The sequence below is a fragment of the Spea bombifrons genome, chromosome 3 (genome assembly GCF_027358695.1).
Source record: "Spea bombifrons isolate aSpeBom1 chromosome 3, aSpeBom1.2.pri, whole genome shotgun sequence".
NCBI lineage: Eukaryota > Metazoa > Chordata > Amphibia > Anura > Pelobatidae > Spea > Spea bombifrons.
In genome coordinates this window covers 27360059-27376694 of record NC_071089.1, presented here as the reverse complement: position 1 = coordinate 27376694, position 16636 = coordinate 27360059, and the positions used below count along the sequence as shown (strand labels likewise).

At 38.6% G+C, this 16636-nt stretch overlaps 1 protein-coding gene across 1 annotated transcript in view; it reads left to right on the top strand.

Annotated features, from left to right (window-relative positions):
* Window positions 1-4683: 4683 nt before the first annotated feature.
* Window positions 4684-16636, top strand: part of TMEM178A (transmembrane protein 178A) — a 120287-nt gene continuing 108334 nt past the window's right edge. The window contains exon 1 of the mRNA XM_053461333.1: window positions 4684-5326. Within this exon, the coding sequence (XP_053317308.1) occupies window positions 4891-5326 (436 nt within the window). The 5' untranslated portion in view covers window positions 4684-4890. The remainder of the gene's footprint in view (window positions 5327-16636) is intronic.

Below are 16636 nucleotides of genomic sequence, written 5' to 3'. Positions count from 1 at the left end.
CTGTGCAGAGTACTGCAGGTAGCCTAGAAACAAAAAAGCACCTGCAGCTTTGTCCATGCTTGTGATACACGGAATATCATAAAAAGGTCTTCTGGTTTAATTCTGCAAATATAGATAATTTCAGCATGTTAGAGACAGATGGCTTCAGACTAGGTCGCTAGGAGAAAAATAAACTGGTACTGTAAAAACAGTTCTTTTTCTTCTTACTAGTCATATTTTTTTAAGAGCAGAAAATGAAAAAAGAAATTGGTATAAACACAACCCACTGTGTTTTTGTACCAGATCCCAGGTCAGAAACATTTATATAATGCATTTCTATAGAAAAATGGAGACTCAACTGCATTTAGGCTTTCATCTCATTTTTCTGTAACCTAACTAGACGTAAGTGTGAGGACTGCCGCTCAGAAAAGTATTGCTTTACCTCCTATCTCCAAAACCATGTTCTGCCAAGTGAGACCATTATTTAAATGATACCAAATTCTTATTTTCCAATGCCAAGAGCAAAACAATACATGCTCCAAAAATTTTAAATTTGGAAATAATATTTGTTAAGAAGCACAAACCCACATATATCCCCTTAATTTAGCTATTGTATATACTTCTCACTGATTAGCAACTAATAATACAGTTTTATGAAAGAACCCCAGATCAGGATATTTTATGACACCAATATGGATGATAAGAAAGCTGGAAGGATGTTATTATCATACACTCACTGTATTGCGTACATCTTGCTAGTACTGGGTTGGACCCCCTTTTACCTTGAGAACTGCCTTCATTCTTCGTCGCATACTTTCTACAAGGTGCTGGAAACATTCCTCAGAGATTGAGGACATGATGGGATCATGCAGTTGCTGCAGATTTGTTGGCTGCACATCCATGATGCCAATCTCTCGTTCCACCACATCCCAAAGGTGCTCTATTGGATTGAGATCTGGGGACTGTGAAGGTTATTGGAGTACAGTCAACTAATTGGCATGTTCAAGAAACCAGTTTGAGATGATGTGAGCTTTGTGTCATGGTGCATTATCCTGCTGGAAGTAGCCATTAGAAGATGGGTACACTGTGGTCATAAAGGGATGGACATGGTCAGCAACAATACTCAGGTAGGCTGTCACATTTAAACGATAATTGATACTAAGGGGCCCAAAGTGTGCCAAGAAAATGTCCCCTATACCGCTAAACCACCAGCATCCTGAACAGTTGATACAAGGCAAGATGGATCCATGCTGTCATGTTGTTTACACCAAGGTCTGACCCTGCCAACGGAATTTCGCAGCTGGAATCGAGATTAATCAGACCAGGCAACATTCTTCCAGTCTTCCGTTGTCCAATTTTGATGAGGCTGTGCGAATTATAGCCTCGGTTTCCTGTTCTTAGTTGACACAATTGGCACCGTGTGTGGTCTTCTGCTGCTGTAGCCCATCTGCTTCAAGGTCTGACGTGTTGTGCATTCAGAGATGGTATTCTGCATACTGTGGGTGTAAGGAGTGGTTATTTGGGTTACTGTTGCCTTTCTGTCATCTCGCACCAGCCTGGCCATTCTCCTCTGACATCAACAAGGCTTTTTCGTCCACGCAACTGCCGCACATTGGATATTTTCTCTTTTTCTGACCATTCTCTGTAAACCCTAGAGATGGCTGTAGATCAGCAGTTTCTGAAATACTCAGACCAGCCCGTCTGGCGCCAGCAACCATGCCTCGTTCAAAGTCTCTTAAATCCCCTTTCTTCCCCATTCTGATGCTCGGTTTGAACTTGTTTTGACCAAGTCTACATGCCGAAATTCATTGAGTTGCTGCCATGTGATTAGCTGATTAGCTATTTGTGTTAACAAGCAATTGAACAGGTCTACCTAATAAAGTGAAAAGTGAGTGTATATATATATAAACATTATATATATAATGTATATATATATGTGTGTGAATATATATCCCTAATATAAGGTGCTAAGGTGACAAATTCCCTTTAGGGTAGGTGTTAAAAGAAAATGGTTAAAGGAAAGTTTTGCAGTCTAGTGTATAAGAACCACTTTGTATTATAACTATTGTTCTAGATGACATAAAAGAAGAGTCATGCAGTTATGACCCTCGTAATCATTATTAAGAGAAATGATGCGTTAATTTACGATGAGTCGTTTAAATCTTGTGGCTCTGAAACCAGAAAGCATAGAGAAATACTCCAAGCTACGGTGTAGCCACAGTGTAATGATGCTTTAATGTTTAATGATGCTTTATAAGTGAATGGTATGTCGCCATTTGAGCAAGTGCACTCTTCAGGGACTTACCTTGTAAGCAGGGTTTCCGCTCACTCAGTAGCTCAGGATTTTACTGGGTAACAAACACCGGAACATAGAATTTGACTCAAATACCATCTAGTGTGCCCATTTTTCCTACTTTAAACACTAGACCATATTCTGGCCATGGACTCGTCCTCCATTCAGGATAGCCTTATACCTACTTATGCACGAGTCACTGACTGTGTTAGCCCCCACCACTTCTGCTGGCAGTCTCTTCCACTTATTTACCACCCTCTCAGTAAACTAAAAACAAATAATAATTATAAAAACAAAATCCAAAATGAAAAGATGGTTCTGAAAAAGTTGTTTCTTCTGAAAGGTAGCATTTAACAGGTTATTCAAGCATTTTAAGTACTGTTGGGGGCATTTAAATTAATATTCATACTAATACTAACACTATGTGACACCGTTAAGTGTCATAGCGGAAGATCACATTATTTTAAACTGTCACACAGAGCGGATCTGAGACACCGAAAATCACTGGTATCCATAGTAATACGGTACGGTTTGTTTGAACTTGAAATATGCAAGAAAATGTCATTAAATAATATATTAGAATAAATTAGATGGTGCAAGACCCTAGTGATCCACTTTATATTACATTACTACAAAAGTGACCCAGGTCTATGTGTAATAAGCTCTCGCATTGCATGGTGTGTCTCTTAATGACCTTGTAATACACAGCTCAGGGTCTGAGAAGGGCGCACTGCTGGACTACATCATTATTGTGATTGATTAGACAGCCATTATTCATTCATTCAATTAGCAGGTATGAATATCATTGCATGCCTTCATTCTATTAGCTCTGCAGACATCCGGCATTGACTGCGGAGCACAGGAGCTAAGCAACTAAAGAGTTAATATATACAGTATATAATATACACATATAGAGATAGAGATAGTTATATATAGATATACATAGTTATATATCGATATATATATATATAGATATATCTAGATAAACATATATATAGTTATGCATAGATAGATATAATTATATATACCGTATTGGCTCGAATATAGGCCGCACTTTTTTCCCCCACTTTAAGTTTTTAAAGTGGGGGTGCGGCCTATATTCGGGGTCTAGCGCCCGACGCCCGGGACATGCAGTCCCGGGCGCCGGGCAGGCAGCGGGGTTAAGATACAGATCCCCCGCAGCGGTGCAGGGGACCTGCATCCTTCTCCCCGATACGCTCAGACAGCCTCCCCTGCCAGCACTTCCCACGGGGGGGGGGGGGTGCCGGCACGGGAGGTTATCTAAGCGTTTTACCTCTGCCCACCCCCGACTTACCGGAGCAGACTCCCGGGTGTCTTGCGGGGCCGGCGGGAGACATTTACGCAATACGCAAATGCAACTTCCGGTAACGGTACCGGAAGTTGCATACGCGTATTGCGTAGATGTCCCTCGCCGGCCCTGAAGACACCCGGGAGTCTGCTCCGGTAAGTCGCGGAGGGGGGGCAGAGGAGGACAGCGGCAGCGTATCGCGGGGAGGGAGGACAGCGGCAGCGTATCGCGGGGAGGGAGGGCAGCGGATCTCGGGGAGGGAGGGCAGCGGATCTCGGGGAGGGAGCGCAGCGGATCGCGGGGAGGGAGGACAGCGGCAGCGTATCGCGGGGAGGGAGGACAGTGGCAGCGTATCTCGGGGAGGGAGGACAGTGGCAGCATATCTCGGGGAGGGAGGACAGTGGCAGCATATCTCGGGGGGGAGGACAGTGGTAGCATATCTCGGGGAGGGAGGACAGTGGCAGCATGTTTTTTTTGGTGCTTTTTTAAAGAAAAAAACTTTTTCTTTAAAAAAGCACCAAACTTTTAGGGTGCGGCCTATATACGGGGGCGGCCTATATCCGAGCCAATACGGTATAAATAGAGAGAGAGAGAGAGAGAGAGAGAGAGAGAGAGAGAGTTAGATATGGATATATCTAGATGGACAGATATATAGTTATGTATAGACAGATATAGAAATGTATATATAGATAGATATAGATAGTTATATATAGATATATCTAGACAGACAGATATATATAGTTATGTATAAATAGATAGATAGATAGATAGATAGATGTTTATATCTATATATATATAGTTATGTATAGATAGATATAGTTATAAATATATATATATATATATATATATATATATATATATATATATAGATAGATAGATACATAGTTATGTATAGATAGATATATAAAGATGGATATCTAGATAGACATATATATATATATATATATATATATATATATATAGTTATGTATAGATATATAGATCTCTAGCTGTATTAAAGAGAGGGGAGGGAAGGAGAGACAGATCGGAAGGTGGGGCAGGGAGGAGTGGGAAGATTATATAAAGGAAGGTGAGGGGAGCGGGAGAGAAGGGCTGAGGAAGCTCTCTGTTGCCAGGCACACAATAGCAGGGCTGCTGTCCGCATTTGGCCTCCTGGTTGGAGCGATGACATTATGGGAAGGAAGCCGCTAGTGGCTTGCGGAGGTTGCAGATCACGGAAGGGGTGGCTTAGTGGCTGGAGTGAGAGGAGGGGAGTGCTTCTCCGCCTGAATGAAAGCAGCACCGTGCCAGCCGCTGTCTCCTCGGTGTGATGCTGCACAGAGCCATGGAGACACGGGGCTTGGTCACCGCTGTCAGCCTGGCTCTGAGCCTCTGCTCTCTGGTCCTGCTGGTCACAGCCATCTTCACCGATCACTGGTATGAGACGGACACCCGCCGGCACAAGGAGATCTGCGAGAGTCAGGGTAACTTAGACCCTACAGACCAGAAGAACAGACTCATGCCCCTGTACCAGCTGCCCTTCCGGGGGGACGCGTCCAAATCCCGAAGGATGGGTCTCTTGTCACCAGCACCGGCTGGCGGGGTCCGAGAACCGGAGGATCTGCTGGAAAACTGGAGGTATTTGTTGGGACTGGGGGTGCTGGAGTCAGACTGCGGGCGCCCCCTCTTCTCCACCTACTCGGGACTGTGGAGGAAGTGCTACATTATGGGCATCGACAAGGACATAGACAACCTCATCCAGAAAGGTGGGTTCGGGGGCCACGTGGGCCACAGCATCTGTATCCACTGGGGTACCACGATTCTCTCACTGTGTCCTTCATTACACATAACGAAATATTTCTATCCTATATAAATAATATGCGTATATAGCTTCTATAAATTTTATTTATATATATATATATATATATATATATATATACATATATATATATCCTATATAAATAATATGCATATGCCGATATATCTTATATAAATATTAAATATACCCTATATAAATAATATGCATACATTGCATAAATAATATATATATATATATATACCCTATAAAATATTATGCATATATATCTTATATAAATAATATATATATATATATCCTATAAAAATAATATGCATATATAAACATATATATCCTACATAAATATTATGTATATATATATATATATATATATATATATATCCTTTAAAAATAAAATGCTTATATAAATATATATATATATATTCTATATAACTATCTCTATTCTAGAAAATAAAATGCATATATATTATAGATATATTCTATATAAATAATATATATATTCTATAAAACTAATATGCATATATATATTTTATAAAAATAATACCTGTATTCCGTAAAACAATATGCATATATCTTATTTAAATAATATATTTTATATAAATCATATGTATATACATATATATATATATCCTGTATAAATAATATATATTCTATAAAAGAATATGCATATGTATCTTATAATATATATATATATATATATACATGCTCAAAAGTGTGTTTGATACACTGGGCTCATTCTTTTATATTATTATATATTATTTTGCGCCATGGCCCCTTTGATGCCCATTAAATCAGATTTTGCACCATTTCATTATATCATATGAGTTACAGTACAATAAACTGTGTAGGAAATGCATTAAAACCAGCAGAGGAGACAGTCCATATGGTGTCCCAGCCTAGTCATGAAAGATTTTAAAAGATTAATGCTGATATGTAAGTGTATTAACCTAAAGCACAAACCCCAGTACATATATACATGGTGCAAGAATGAATTGATATTGGCACGTTTCAGCCAATAGGACACACCAGAGATTATGGGGCTTTTAACATTGTAGCAGTGGATAGCAGTTAATAAGAACCCCTAGGGTGTAATAAAGTGACATGTATCTGTGTTACATCCACTAATACAATCTAGAATGGTGACAGAATAATGAATAATATACATATGTGTTTATACCACGCATGACATCGCTAACTTGTAACATGACTAATGATAAGTGTTTACATATATATATATATATATATATATATGTGTGTGTGTGTGCATGTGTGTATATATATATATATATATATATATATATATGTATATATACAAACACTTGTGTTACAAGTTAGCAATGTCATGTGTAAATATATTGTACTGTCAATATGCTGTAAAAGTTTAAAAGAACAAATGTGGGACTGGGTTGGACCAAATAGAATATTGCATCAGACAGTAATGATATAAATCATTTCTCGCATGTGTTCTGGTGATTGTAACTACACCTTGCTTAGTCCACCTTTAATAAATCACACCAAACAGGATGAGCAGAATGGGACATGTTGATTGGGGTTTCAACTATTCACGGATCTAACAGACTGCCAAGGTTGGTTATGAGGTCAATAAAAACGCCTGATGTAAGATTAGGTAGAATTTCCTCTTGTGCAATAGGCAGCATTTTAATTTAGAACAATAATGTGATGATCTCCATAAAATAGCCATTGTAAAACATTAAACCAAAATAACCTTACCGCCAATCCTCTTTACTCTATAATATTCTCTCTCTAGTTGTGAGATATGTATAAATCAATGCATCTCTCTATATATTTATTTCTCTCTCTCTCTCTCTCTCTCTCTCTCTCTCTCTCTCTATTATTATTATTGTTATTTGTTGTTTTATATAGTATATATAAATACAGTATATATATATATATATATATATATATATATCTATATATATATATAAATTAGTATTTGCGGTCCCAGCCGCTTGTGTATTTATTCTTGCTCAGTGTTCTCGTACAAACGCACCAGGGAGCTGATGTAACTTGTTCTGATTAGAGGAACCTACTTAGATACAAAACCTGTTGTCGTCTACCTCCCTGTAATCTCTGTGCGCACCTGACATGGGCTGTTAGCTCAACTAAATGGCGAGAGAACTGACATTATGTTGGAAATATTCAAACATTATTAGGATGGGTTGGAAACAAATTCTAGACTTAACATTAAAGATTTTTCTTTATTAAAAGGACATTTTGTGTTGCCATGGGAAATTGATCAACCTAAACAACACTTAAATAACCAAATGTATAGAAACATCGAATTTGATGGCAGATAAGTGGGATTTGACCCGTCTAGTTTGCCCATTTTTCCAGATGGTCTTGTCTTCGCCGAGACCTCTTCTGATGGAAGGCTGTTTCCTTTATCTACCACCCTCTCAGTAAAATAAAACTTCCTTACATTCCATCAAACGTGTACATATTGTACATTTTGTATATTTATATATATGCTAGCAACTTATACAGTGTATTATGTATTTGTGTTTTGACAAATGTATCTGTAACACTCCACAACCCAAGCTAATGAAGTATTTTGTGCGGTATGTACAGCATAGGCAAATCTGCAGCTGGCACCCATTGGAAATGGAGCGTAGCAGAATGAGAACTGAATAAATTGGCGGGGAATAAATCAAAAGCTCTGAATTCTTCTGAAAAAAAGAGAGAATGCAAACCCCTCCTTATTTTTATGAATTCATTAAAAAGATATCACTTCTTTGCATAATGGCACAAAAAAAAAATATATATATGTTGATCAGTTTATGTATAGTTTAAAAATAATAATTGGCCTAAAAGCTTTTTTCTAAAAATAAATAAAAACCGTGGTCCAGCAATAATTATTCATGCATTGAATAAATAGATTGTTTCTCATTAGTTATACGAATTGCTGTTTAACCTTTTCTGCGCCAGGCTTTGAAGAAAGAAAAAAGGTTTTTAAACAAGTATAATAGGATCTCAGATCTTATGGCTGCCCTGCCATCTCACACACATAGAAACACATTGAAGAGTAGGGAGATTGTGTATTGACATATTCAGCAGTTCTAGAGGTTGTTACAATGTCAACTAGGCAATCAGGATGTGGTTTAACCCTTTGTGGACTTGGCAGTATTCCAGCACTCAATCCCAATCAGTTACACTAAAGTAAAAAAAAAAAAGAAGTAAAGAAGTTTTTCAGCATGGTCCTTCAGTGTTTAACACACACACACACACACACACGCGCACACATACACACACACACATATATATATATATATATATATAGCTACTGTATAGATATATACAGTATAATATATATATGCATGTATACAGCCATCTTATTTTATTATTAATGATTTATCCTTAACATGCAAACATATACTGTGATATTGTATAGTAGACAGACACAAAAGCAATGAATTGAATGCCCACACATACACATAAAAATGCCCTTGCTTTTGATAGAAAAATAAATTCTGGCCATTCAAATAACATAAAATGGATCAGAAATACAGTGTAGATGTTATTAATGCTGTAAATCATAGCGGGAAACGGCTGATTTTTTATGGAATAGCTTCATAGGTGTATAGAGGCCATTTATCACTCCCATCACTCCTGTGTTCCAATGGCACCTTGTGTTCACTAATCCAAGTTTAAAAGGATGATTAATCATTAGAAAACTTTTTCCAATTATGTTACAGCTAGAAATGTTTAGTTTCCCATGAAAACAGCGAAGTGACCCCAAACCTTTGAATAGCAATGTATATATATTTATATATATAATTGATAATTATTATTTAATGATCTTAAGTCTGTTAGGATGGATGCTGGCAAATGCAGAGAAAAGGGCAAAAAATGGCCAAGAGGAATTTACAAACTACCAAATTTGTATTTATTCAAATTACGTTTGTAGATCAATCCCTTTAGACAGATTGTAGGCAGTTTGTTTTTCACATTGGGGTTTATAATGCTTGAAGGACCCATCAGCTGAACCATTTAATGTTCTCCAAACATTAGCAAAACATAACTGGATAAAATCATGCCAAGACGTTGTGTTGTCCCCCCCAAACCACGCCCACATTATGTTATCTTACCTTTTCCTCCGACTGCTTCCGTGTCCCTGTCTCCTTTCCTGCAACTCTGCTTCTTCTCTTGCCTCTTTTTGTTCTTGTCTTCTTTCTGCGTCTGTTTGTCCCAGTGCATTCTTTCTTCATCCCCTTTTCTGTGAACCTGGCCTCTCAGACCCTATATCAGATCCTATATCGGCCCTTTGTCCCCTCCGGTAACTCACATACACCCTGGCACACATTTTTTCACACACTCACTCAGGCCAAGACACATACACCCTCTCATGTGCATATCAATGTTCACAAACACTTAAAGATCCATGCTCACAGACACACCCATGCCCAAACTCAGACATACACATCCATGCTCACACATACACATCCATGCATACACACACAAACCCTGGTAACTCACTGGCAGACATTTTTACACAAACTCTCATATTTGCACAAACCACACTTCACACACTTATATACACACATCCATGCCACGCATACACATTTATGCTCATAGACATATATGTTCATACACACACATCCATGCTCACTCACCAATTACACATGCATGCTTATACACACTTACAAATACAAATCCGTGCTGACACATTTACCCAAGCAGATTCATGCTCACATGCTTAAACATTCATGCCCACACATTCATACCCATGCTTACACACATACACATGAATGTCCACATGCATGCATGCATGCAAGAATACTCCCTCACTTACCACCTTACCTCAACTGCAGATTTCCCTTCGGCTGTAAGCAACCTTGCATTTAACTACAGGGTCATGTAACCTCGCGTTACATGACCCCAGTACGTTCCTGCCTCCCTGGCTCCCTTGCAGTACGCCTCTGCTCCAAGTGGCCTCTGGCTCAGGTCTGGGCATAACCTTCCTTCCCTGACTGAAGGAACGGGGAAGAGGTTGTCCCCATGGCTCCCCTTTTTGTGGAATTGCGCAAGAGGCCACAATAATTCAGACAGATTGTGTAGAAAAAAAGTGCAAAAACGCTTCTCTTTCTCCACGAGTCTGGAAAGAACATATCTTGGACTGGCAAAATGTCCCTGTCAAAGTACCGCCTGGGTCCCATGTAAAGGCCGACTTTGCATAGAATATAAATAAATAGAATGGATATTAGAAGAAAATGTTCTTAGATTTAATTATATATATATTTAGAATTTTTTTTAAATTAGTGGTCATCTACGCTTCATTTTAATTTTAGGGGCTAGATAGAAAACTATGCATACAAAGTAAACTAACCCAAATATAAAGTGCTTCATTTTACCCAACTCATGATGCTGGCACTTTGAAATTACTGCTGAGTCCAGTGCTATTTCTTTGTATTGTAAAATATCATTATTATTATTTATTGTTAAATATAGCACTATCATAATCTACAGTGCTGTACAAATAAATACAGATGATGTTTTTTTTAAAACCACTTGGTCTGTCTGCCATTAAGCTATTGTGGTATTTGATGCCAATATGTTTGCTATATATATAGCAAGCTTATTTAGCATATACAGATCCGATGAATATAAAAGTAGGTTTATAGTGCCTTTTAGTAGTATTGGTGTTGAAATCTGGTAGGTGGCTGAAATTTCTTGGCAGTTGTTCTATTTGTTTATGGTGGAATCATCAATACAAGAGCTGTCAGTGTCCCAGCTCACTTCTGTTCTGTATAATATCAGTGCACACAAATGTATTGGAATATCTTATTGTATAAGGAGAAGTACGACCCAGAATCCACATTCCATCACATTCTGAATGTTCACTGACCCACCGTTTGCATCATTATTAGACACGTTTTTTAATACCCCTACATTACAATATGCTGCCTACGAAATGTATTCTGCCTTTCAAAAACTGCCAGATTTGTCAAGAATGTAAAAATTGTCACTTTTTTTTTTTTTACAAAAATAAATACATAAATATATACCACCCAATTTACATAATAATCTGCTTTGTTATTAGCAAGTTTAAGGTATACATTGATACTTATTGATCTTTCATAGCATACACACTGTCTCGTATTTGATATTAGGTAAATATTTTCGTTTTTGTAGTTTGCTTTGGAGGAGCTGAACATTAGTCATAGGCACCTGAATATAATAAGACTTCTCACTCATGGTAACACATTGAAGGCAGCGAAATAAATATACAATTGTCTTCATTAGTCACAGAATAAAGGGTGGCATGATAGACCTTCAAATGTTGATTGTTGATGACATTTTGCTACCTTTTCCCTTTTAATCTAGATTTGTACACATGAATGTGACTTCATTGGGTGCTATTGTCTTGGGTAACTCAAAGCAATGCATATGGCAGCTTCTGACTTGTAGTTACTGTAGTGTTATAGCTCCTCTTACTCTATATCTTTCTCTCATTCTCTCTCTCTCTCACACACACACACACACTCTCAAGTTGACCTCTATTATTAATTATGAGATCATTTATCTGTCAGTTGGATTACTTGTGATCATGTTACCACTGCTTTTAATGGTGATGTTCCATTTAGACAAAACATCACACTCTCTTGTTTGTAGAAGATAAACCTTATCATATTTATCATTTTATTTATTCCTCTGAAGGTTTAATAATGTAAAACCAATCTGTCAGCCTGCTTTTGCGTCAACTGACCGTTACTTGTTCCCAGAAATGAGATAGTATGTTCCCCTCATTTCTTGCTCCTTCTATAATGCTCAGTCTAACGTCGGAATTGGACTAGCATTCAGGTTTTCATACAGCAATGGTATCACCCAAGATGTGTTTTGCTGGGGGCTATGCCTAACAAGTCTTGGTGTCAGAAATGACATATTGTCAATGTCATCTGTGTAGTACAGACATAATGAATATTTACTATAGAGGAGCACCTCAAACTCACTCAAATATAATCATCAAATTCATTAGTGGCTTACCAATTGGTTCACCCAACCATCATGAACAGGTATAGTTAATATCTGTGTAAATACCAGTAAAAAATGATGAGCTGCCTCACTTTCCATAACTATGACCCCCAGAGGGATCAACATATAACCCTCCGTGTATGACAAATACCCAAATCAGCAATGTATGTACCAATGTACCAATCTACGGAAGTGTTCGTCTTAATGATCTTTAAACCTAAGCCGGTAAACATACTACAAATAGCACATACTGGTTAAATACAGGCAACAACCAGCAGTATCACACTGATTATGTGCATATAAAAAAAGTAATAAGAATGATCCTCACAGTGTACATAAAGCGGAGCATAATCCGTATTTAGACGTTTTAAACTAACAAGGGGACGTGTACATGATTTGGATACCAATGACCTAGTCATCAGAAAACACCGTAGTGCTGAACAGATCCATTACATCTTACAATATCAGCATTATTACGGCAATAAAACCATCTGAGGATTACATATGAGTTTCCATAAAATATTTAACCCATCTATCTCTGTATCAACCTAATGTCAGAAGCCCAACCAATATCGTTGCATTATAGACAATGTATTAAATCAGAGCTTTGGAGGGAACTAAGCAGGGGAGGGCTGGCAAGGGGGCAACTGCTCCTTGGGCTGCTCCGATTTAATAAATCTGGAATACTGCCTGAAGCTTTACTGTTTAACTTGCAATTCCATATATAACCACCAGGGTGGTTCCGCATAAAAAGGACTCTAGGAAGAATTTACTCATTGATTGTGCCCTGCATACTTTTTTTTAAAACTGGGTAGTAAACATTGGGCACGTTGCTTTTAAATATGCTTTTGGTTGATTTATTACTGTGTCACTTGGCAGGTTTGCCCCTCTGGGCTGATTGTTGCCCCCCCCCTCTGGGCTCAGTGTTGCAAGATCCCCTACTCAGAACTAAGATGGAAAATATTGAATTGATCACTACGAAACACTGAAAAAAGCATGTGGATCAGGGATTTATGATTAGGGATCGCTATAAAAATTGGTCTGAATCGAATGGCCAATACTACAAATTTAAATAGATGCTAGTTGAAACAAACATTTCATTTCATTTTAATTAGATACTGGGGAAAGTGCCAACGAAAATATATATGGAAACTCGATTTAATTTGAATGAAACACATTAGTCCCAATAAATGAGACTGGAAATCCTTCCAGATGATTAAAAAAATGTATTCAGGAGATACGACTGACTGCCGAGAGTCATGTCAGGTAATCAGACACCTATCAGATTGATAGACACTTTTGTAGTTGCAGTATTGTCTCATTTTAAATGCTTCCTTTGTTACCATACTTGAAACTATTTTGGTGGACTGATGTATGGACACACCTTGCACCTTCACCTCTATGAGACCTTGTGGCCTATCTTCAAAATCTTCTACCTTTGAACTTACTCTAATCTCCCGAGTGAAACCCGGGTCAGCACGTACCATGAGCTAGTATTTATTAGCACCAAAGCTCCTGCTATAAGATCAGTAGTCTTACCTAGTAACCATCACCTTACCCTGGCTGTGTTCTCTGTGACCCTCCTGGTCCTACATGTTTTGGTACCCTTATGTCTATTAATCATAATCATTTTAGAACAATGTACTGCCATGGCCATTTTTGGTCAATGTGATATTAATCTAACATAAAACCCTTGAGAAAAGCAAGCAGAAGACAAACATTTTATTATGAGATGGATGGGTGGGTAATTCGGTGTCATTATTGCAACAGAATTTTGAAAACACTTTGCCAAACTCAAATTTTAAACATGTTGTTTTGAAAGTTGTTTTTTAGTATTAGCAAAGAGCAAATCAGTTATTCTTTTTTCCAGTTTACATTTAGCTGCATAGGAAAAATGTTCGGGACAAATGGCACAAAATGATTTAATAACACTTGGCAAGAAAGAGTTGGTGTGTACTGTGATACATCAGTAAAGATCCTTACCATGTCACTGGCAAAGGCAGATACACTTGGGAATTCCTGCACTGATGTAATTATGCGACAGGCTCCGTGACTTAAAAATTATTTTGGGACCACTGTGGATTCTAACCCCCCCTCCCCCCCCGCAATTATCAGAAAGTGGGGCAACAGGGACTGATTTCTTCCTGTGCTCTAGTGGCATAGTGAGGGCAGAAATCTGTTTCTTCTGGTCACCAAGTTAATACAAACACGCAGGTTGTAATGGTATCATGTCAGCATCGTCACTGAGTTCCCAGTGTAGGAAGCAGGAAAGAGATCTATGCTGGTAGAAATATATAACGCAATGCTCCTTGCTCCTATAGCAACAGCCAAGGAACATGAAGCTCTGGAATACAGAGTTTCTGGCCATTGGTGATCTTGGTGATAGCTGCCCGCCCCCCAACAATTTCTGTACTAACGCCACTGAATAGTTGTAAAAGAACAATATTTTGGCAACATTTCCGGTACAGCATGTGATTTTTGGCTTGATGTTTTCATGGGAAGTAAACATTGTCCGAAAACCTTAGCAAAACATTTGGAAATGATGGACGTAAACATTTTTGGAATGTTGGACAAAGAAGCAGCACAGAGCACACATGAGTTAAGCCTTCCCAAGCTTTGCTCTTGTTGGTTTCTCTGGAACAAACTCATACCTACTTGTGATCTCTTCATTTCTAACAGCCTAAATGTCTTCTGTTACATTTTAGCAACACTCCTATACCTGGGGACAGGTGAGAAGTCGTTGTTGTAATTAGTTTCTCTTCCCATAGCACCTTTCCATGCATACCACCAATTTCCTTCTCTTGCTTTCATTATTTTCCTTTAAAATTCACCCTGTGTTTTCTCTCTGCTAGTCGTAGAAGTGGCAATGATTTACTGGCCCCTTGGCCACTTTGCTGCATGGCTCTTTCATTGTCCTTCCTTCACCATTATGCTGCCTCGAAAATGTTGTCTCTCACCTCCTCATTTGGTCTCTGATGGTGGACGACCTCCCCCACATATTGTGATAGTCTTCCCTCATCTGTATTACGTCTCCCAATTTTCCAACATTCCACTCTCTGCAACGTTGGAACCTCCCATTCTATTCATCCTTGCAATATCGCCACCTAAAGATCTCCAGAAACCTTGGTAACCTTAACCCACAAGCAACTTATTTATTCACTCCTACCTCAGGGTCAACAGGAAGAGATTAGAAATTTAGCCCACATTTTAAATGTTCATGTTATTTTTATTTATTATGTTTATTATTTCTCCTAAGCACAAGCATCAAGTGTGTACATAATTACGGTAATAGTGAGGGAGAGGGAAAAGCAGAAGGTATGTGCGTAGGAAGGAGGATAAACAAGATGTAAATTTTCTTGCCTTTTCTCCTGTTTTCAGAAACCGCTTTTGTAACACCGTCTCTACTATGAACTTAATGAAAGTGCACAGTTTTGCTGTGAAGCTTGTTATGATCATCCCAGCAGCTGTTAAATCAAAGAAACGGGTGTGAGGATTGTGAAAATATCTAAGATGTGGTAAAGAATATCCGCTGAAAGATATAGTAACAAATGTAATACTCATGTCACACCAAACAAACACAACTACCTTGCAATTTGGCAATGTAGTGATCCATAGTTTAGTTAGTCATACTGACAAATATATTTACACCAGCTTAGAATCTGCAAATATTTTTTTTTTTCTTTGGGAAAGAGGTCAATTAAGAGTTTATTTAAAGGGACAGTCTGTCGGTGGCACCCTTCTAAAGCAGGATGCATACTAAAATAAACATGCTTGCTTACAAACACAGGTATGCACTACCCATATGTACACAAATACACTGTCCATACACACATTTGCCCGTACACACAAATATACTGGGTCACACCTGCCCTTACAGCACCCCTTTCTCCCCATTTTCTACCTCCCTTTCTCCTCTTCCATCATCTGTCTTCCATCCTGTCGTAGGAGCGCAAGTTCTGTCACTTCAGACCTCGGCTTCCGTGCTGCCTTATCACTTTGAGCTGGCAGTCGATGCAGAGCGACGGGATACATGTGTCATCTCGCACCTGGCTTGCCGTGGCCCTGAAGACCTGCCCAGGGTAGGCGGCATCACCGCTTGCCTCCCCATAGATACGTTACAGTTCTAGGACACGGGCCCCTGGGCAACTGCCCAGAAATCCTATGACAGCACTGTGAAAGATGAGAGGTGCCTTTATGAGGGCATTTTGCAGAATCCACCCATATGCATCACACATCTGCTGACAACATGGTATACTTACTGCTAGTCAGA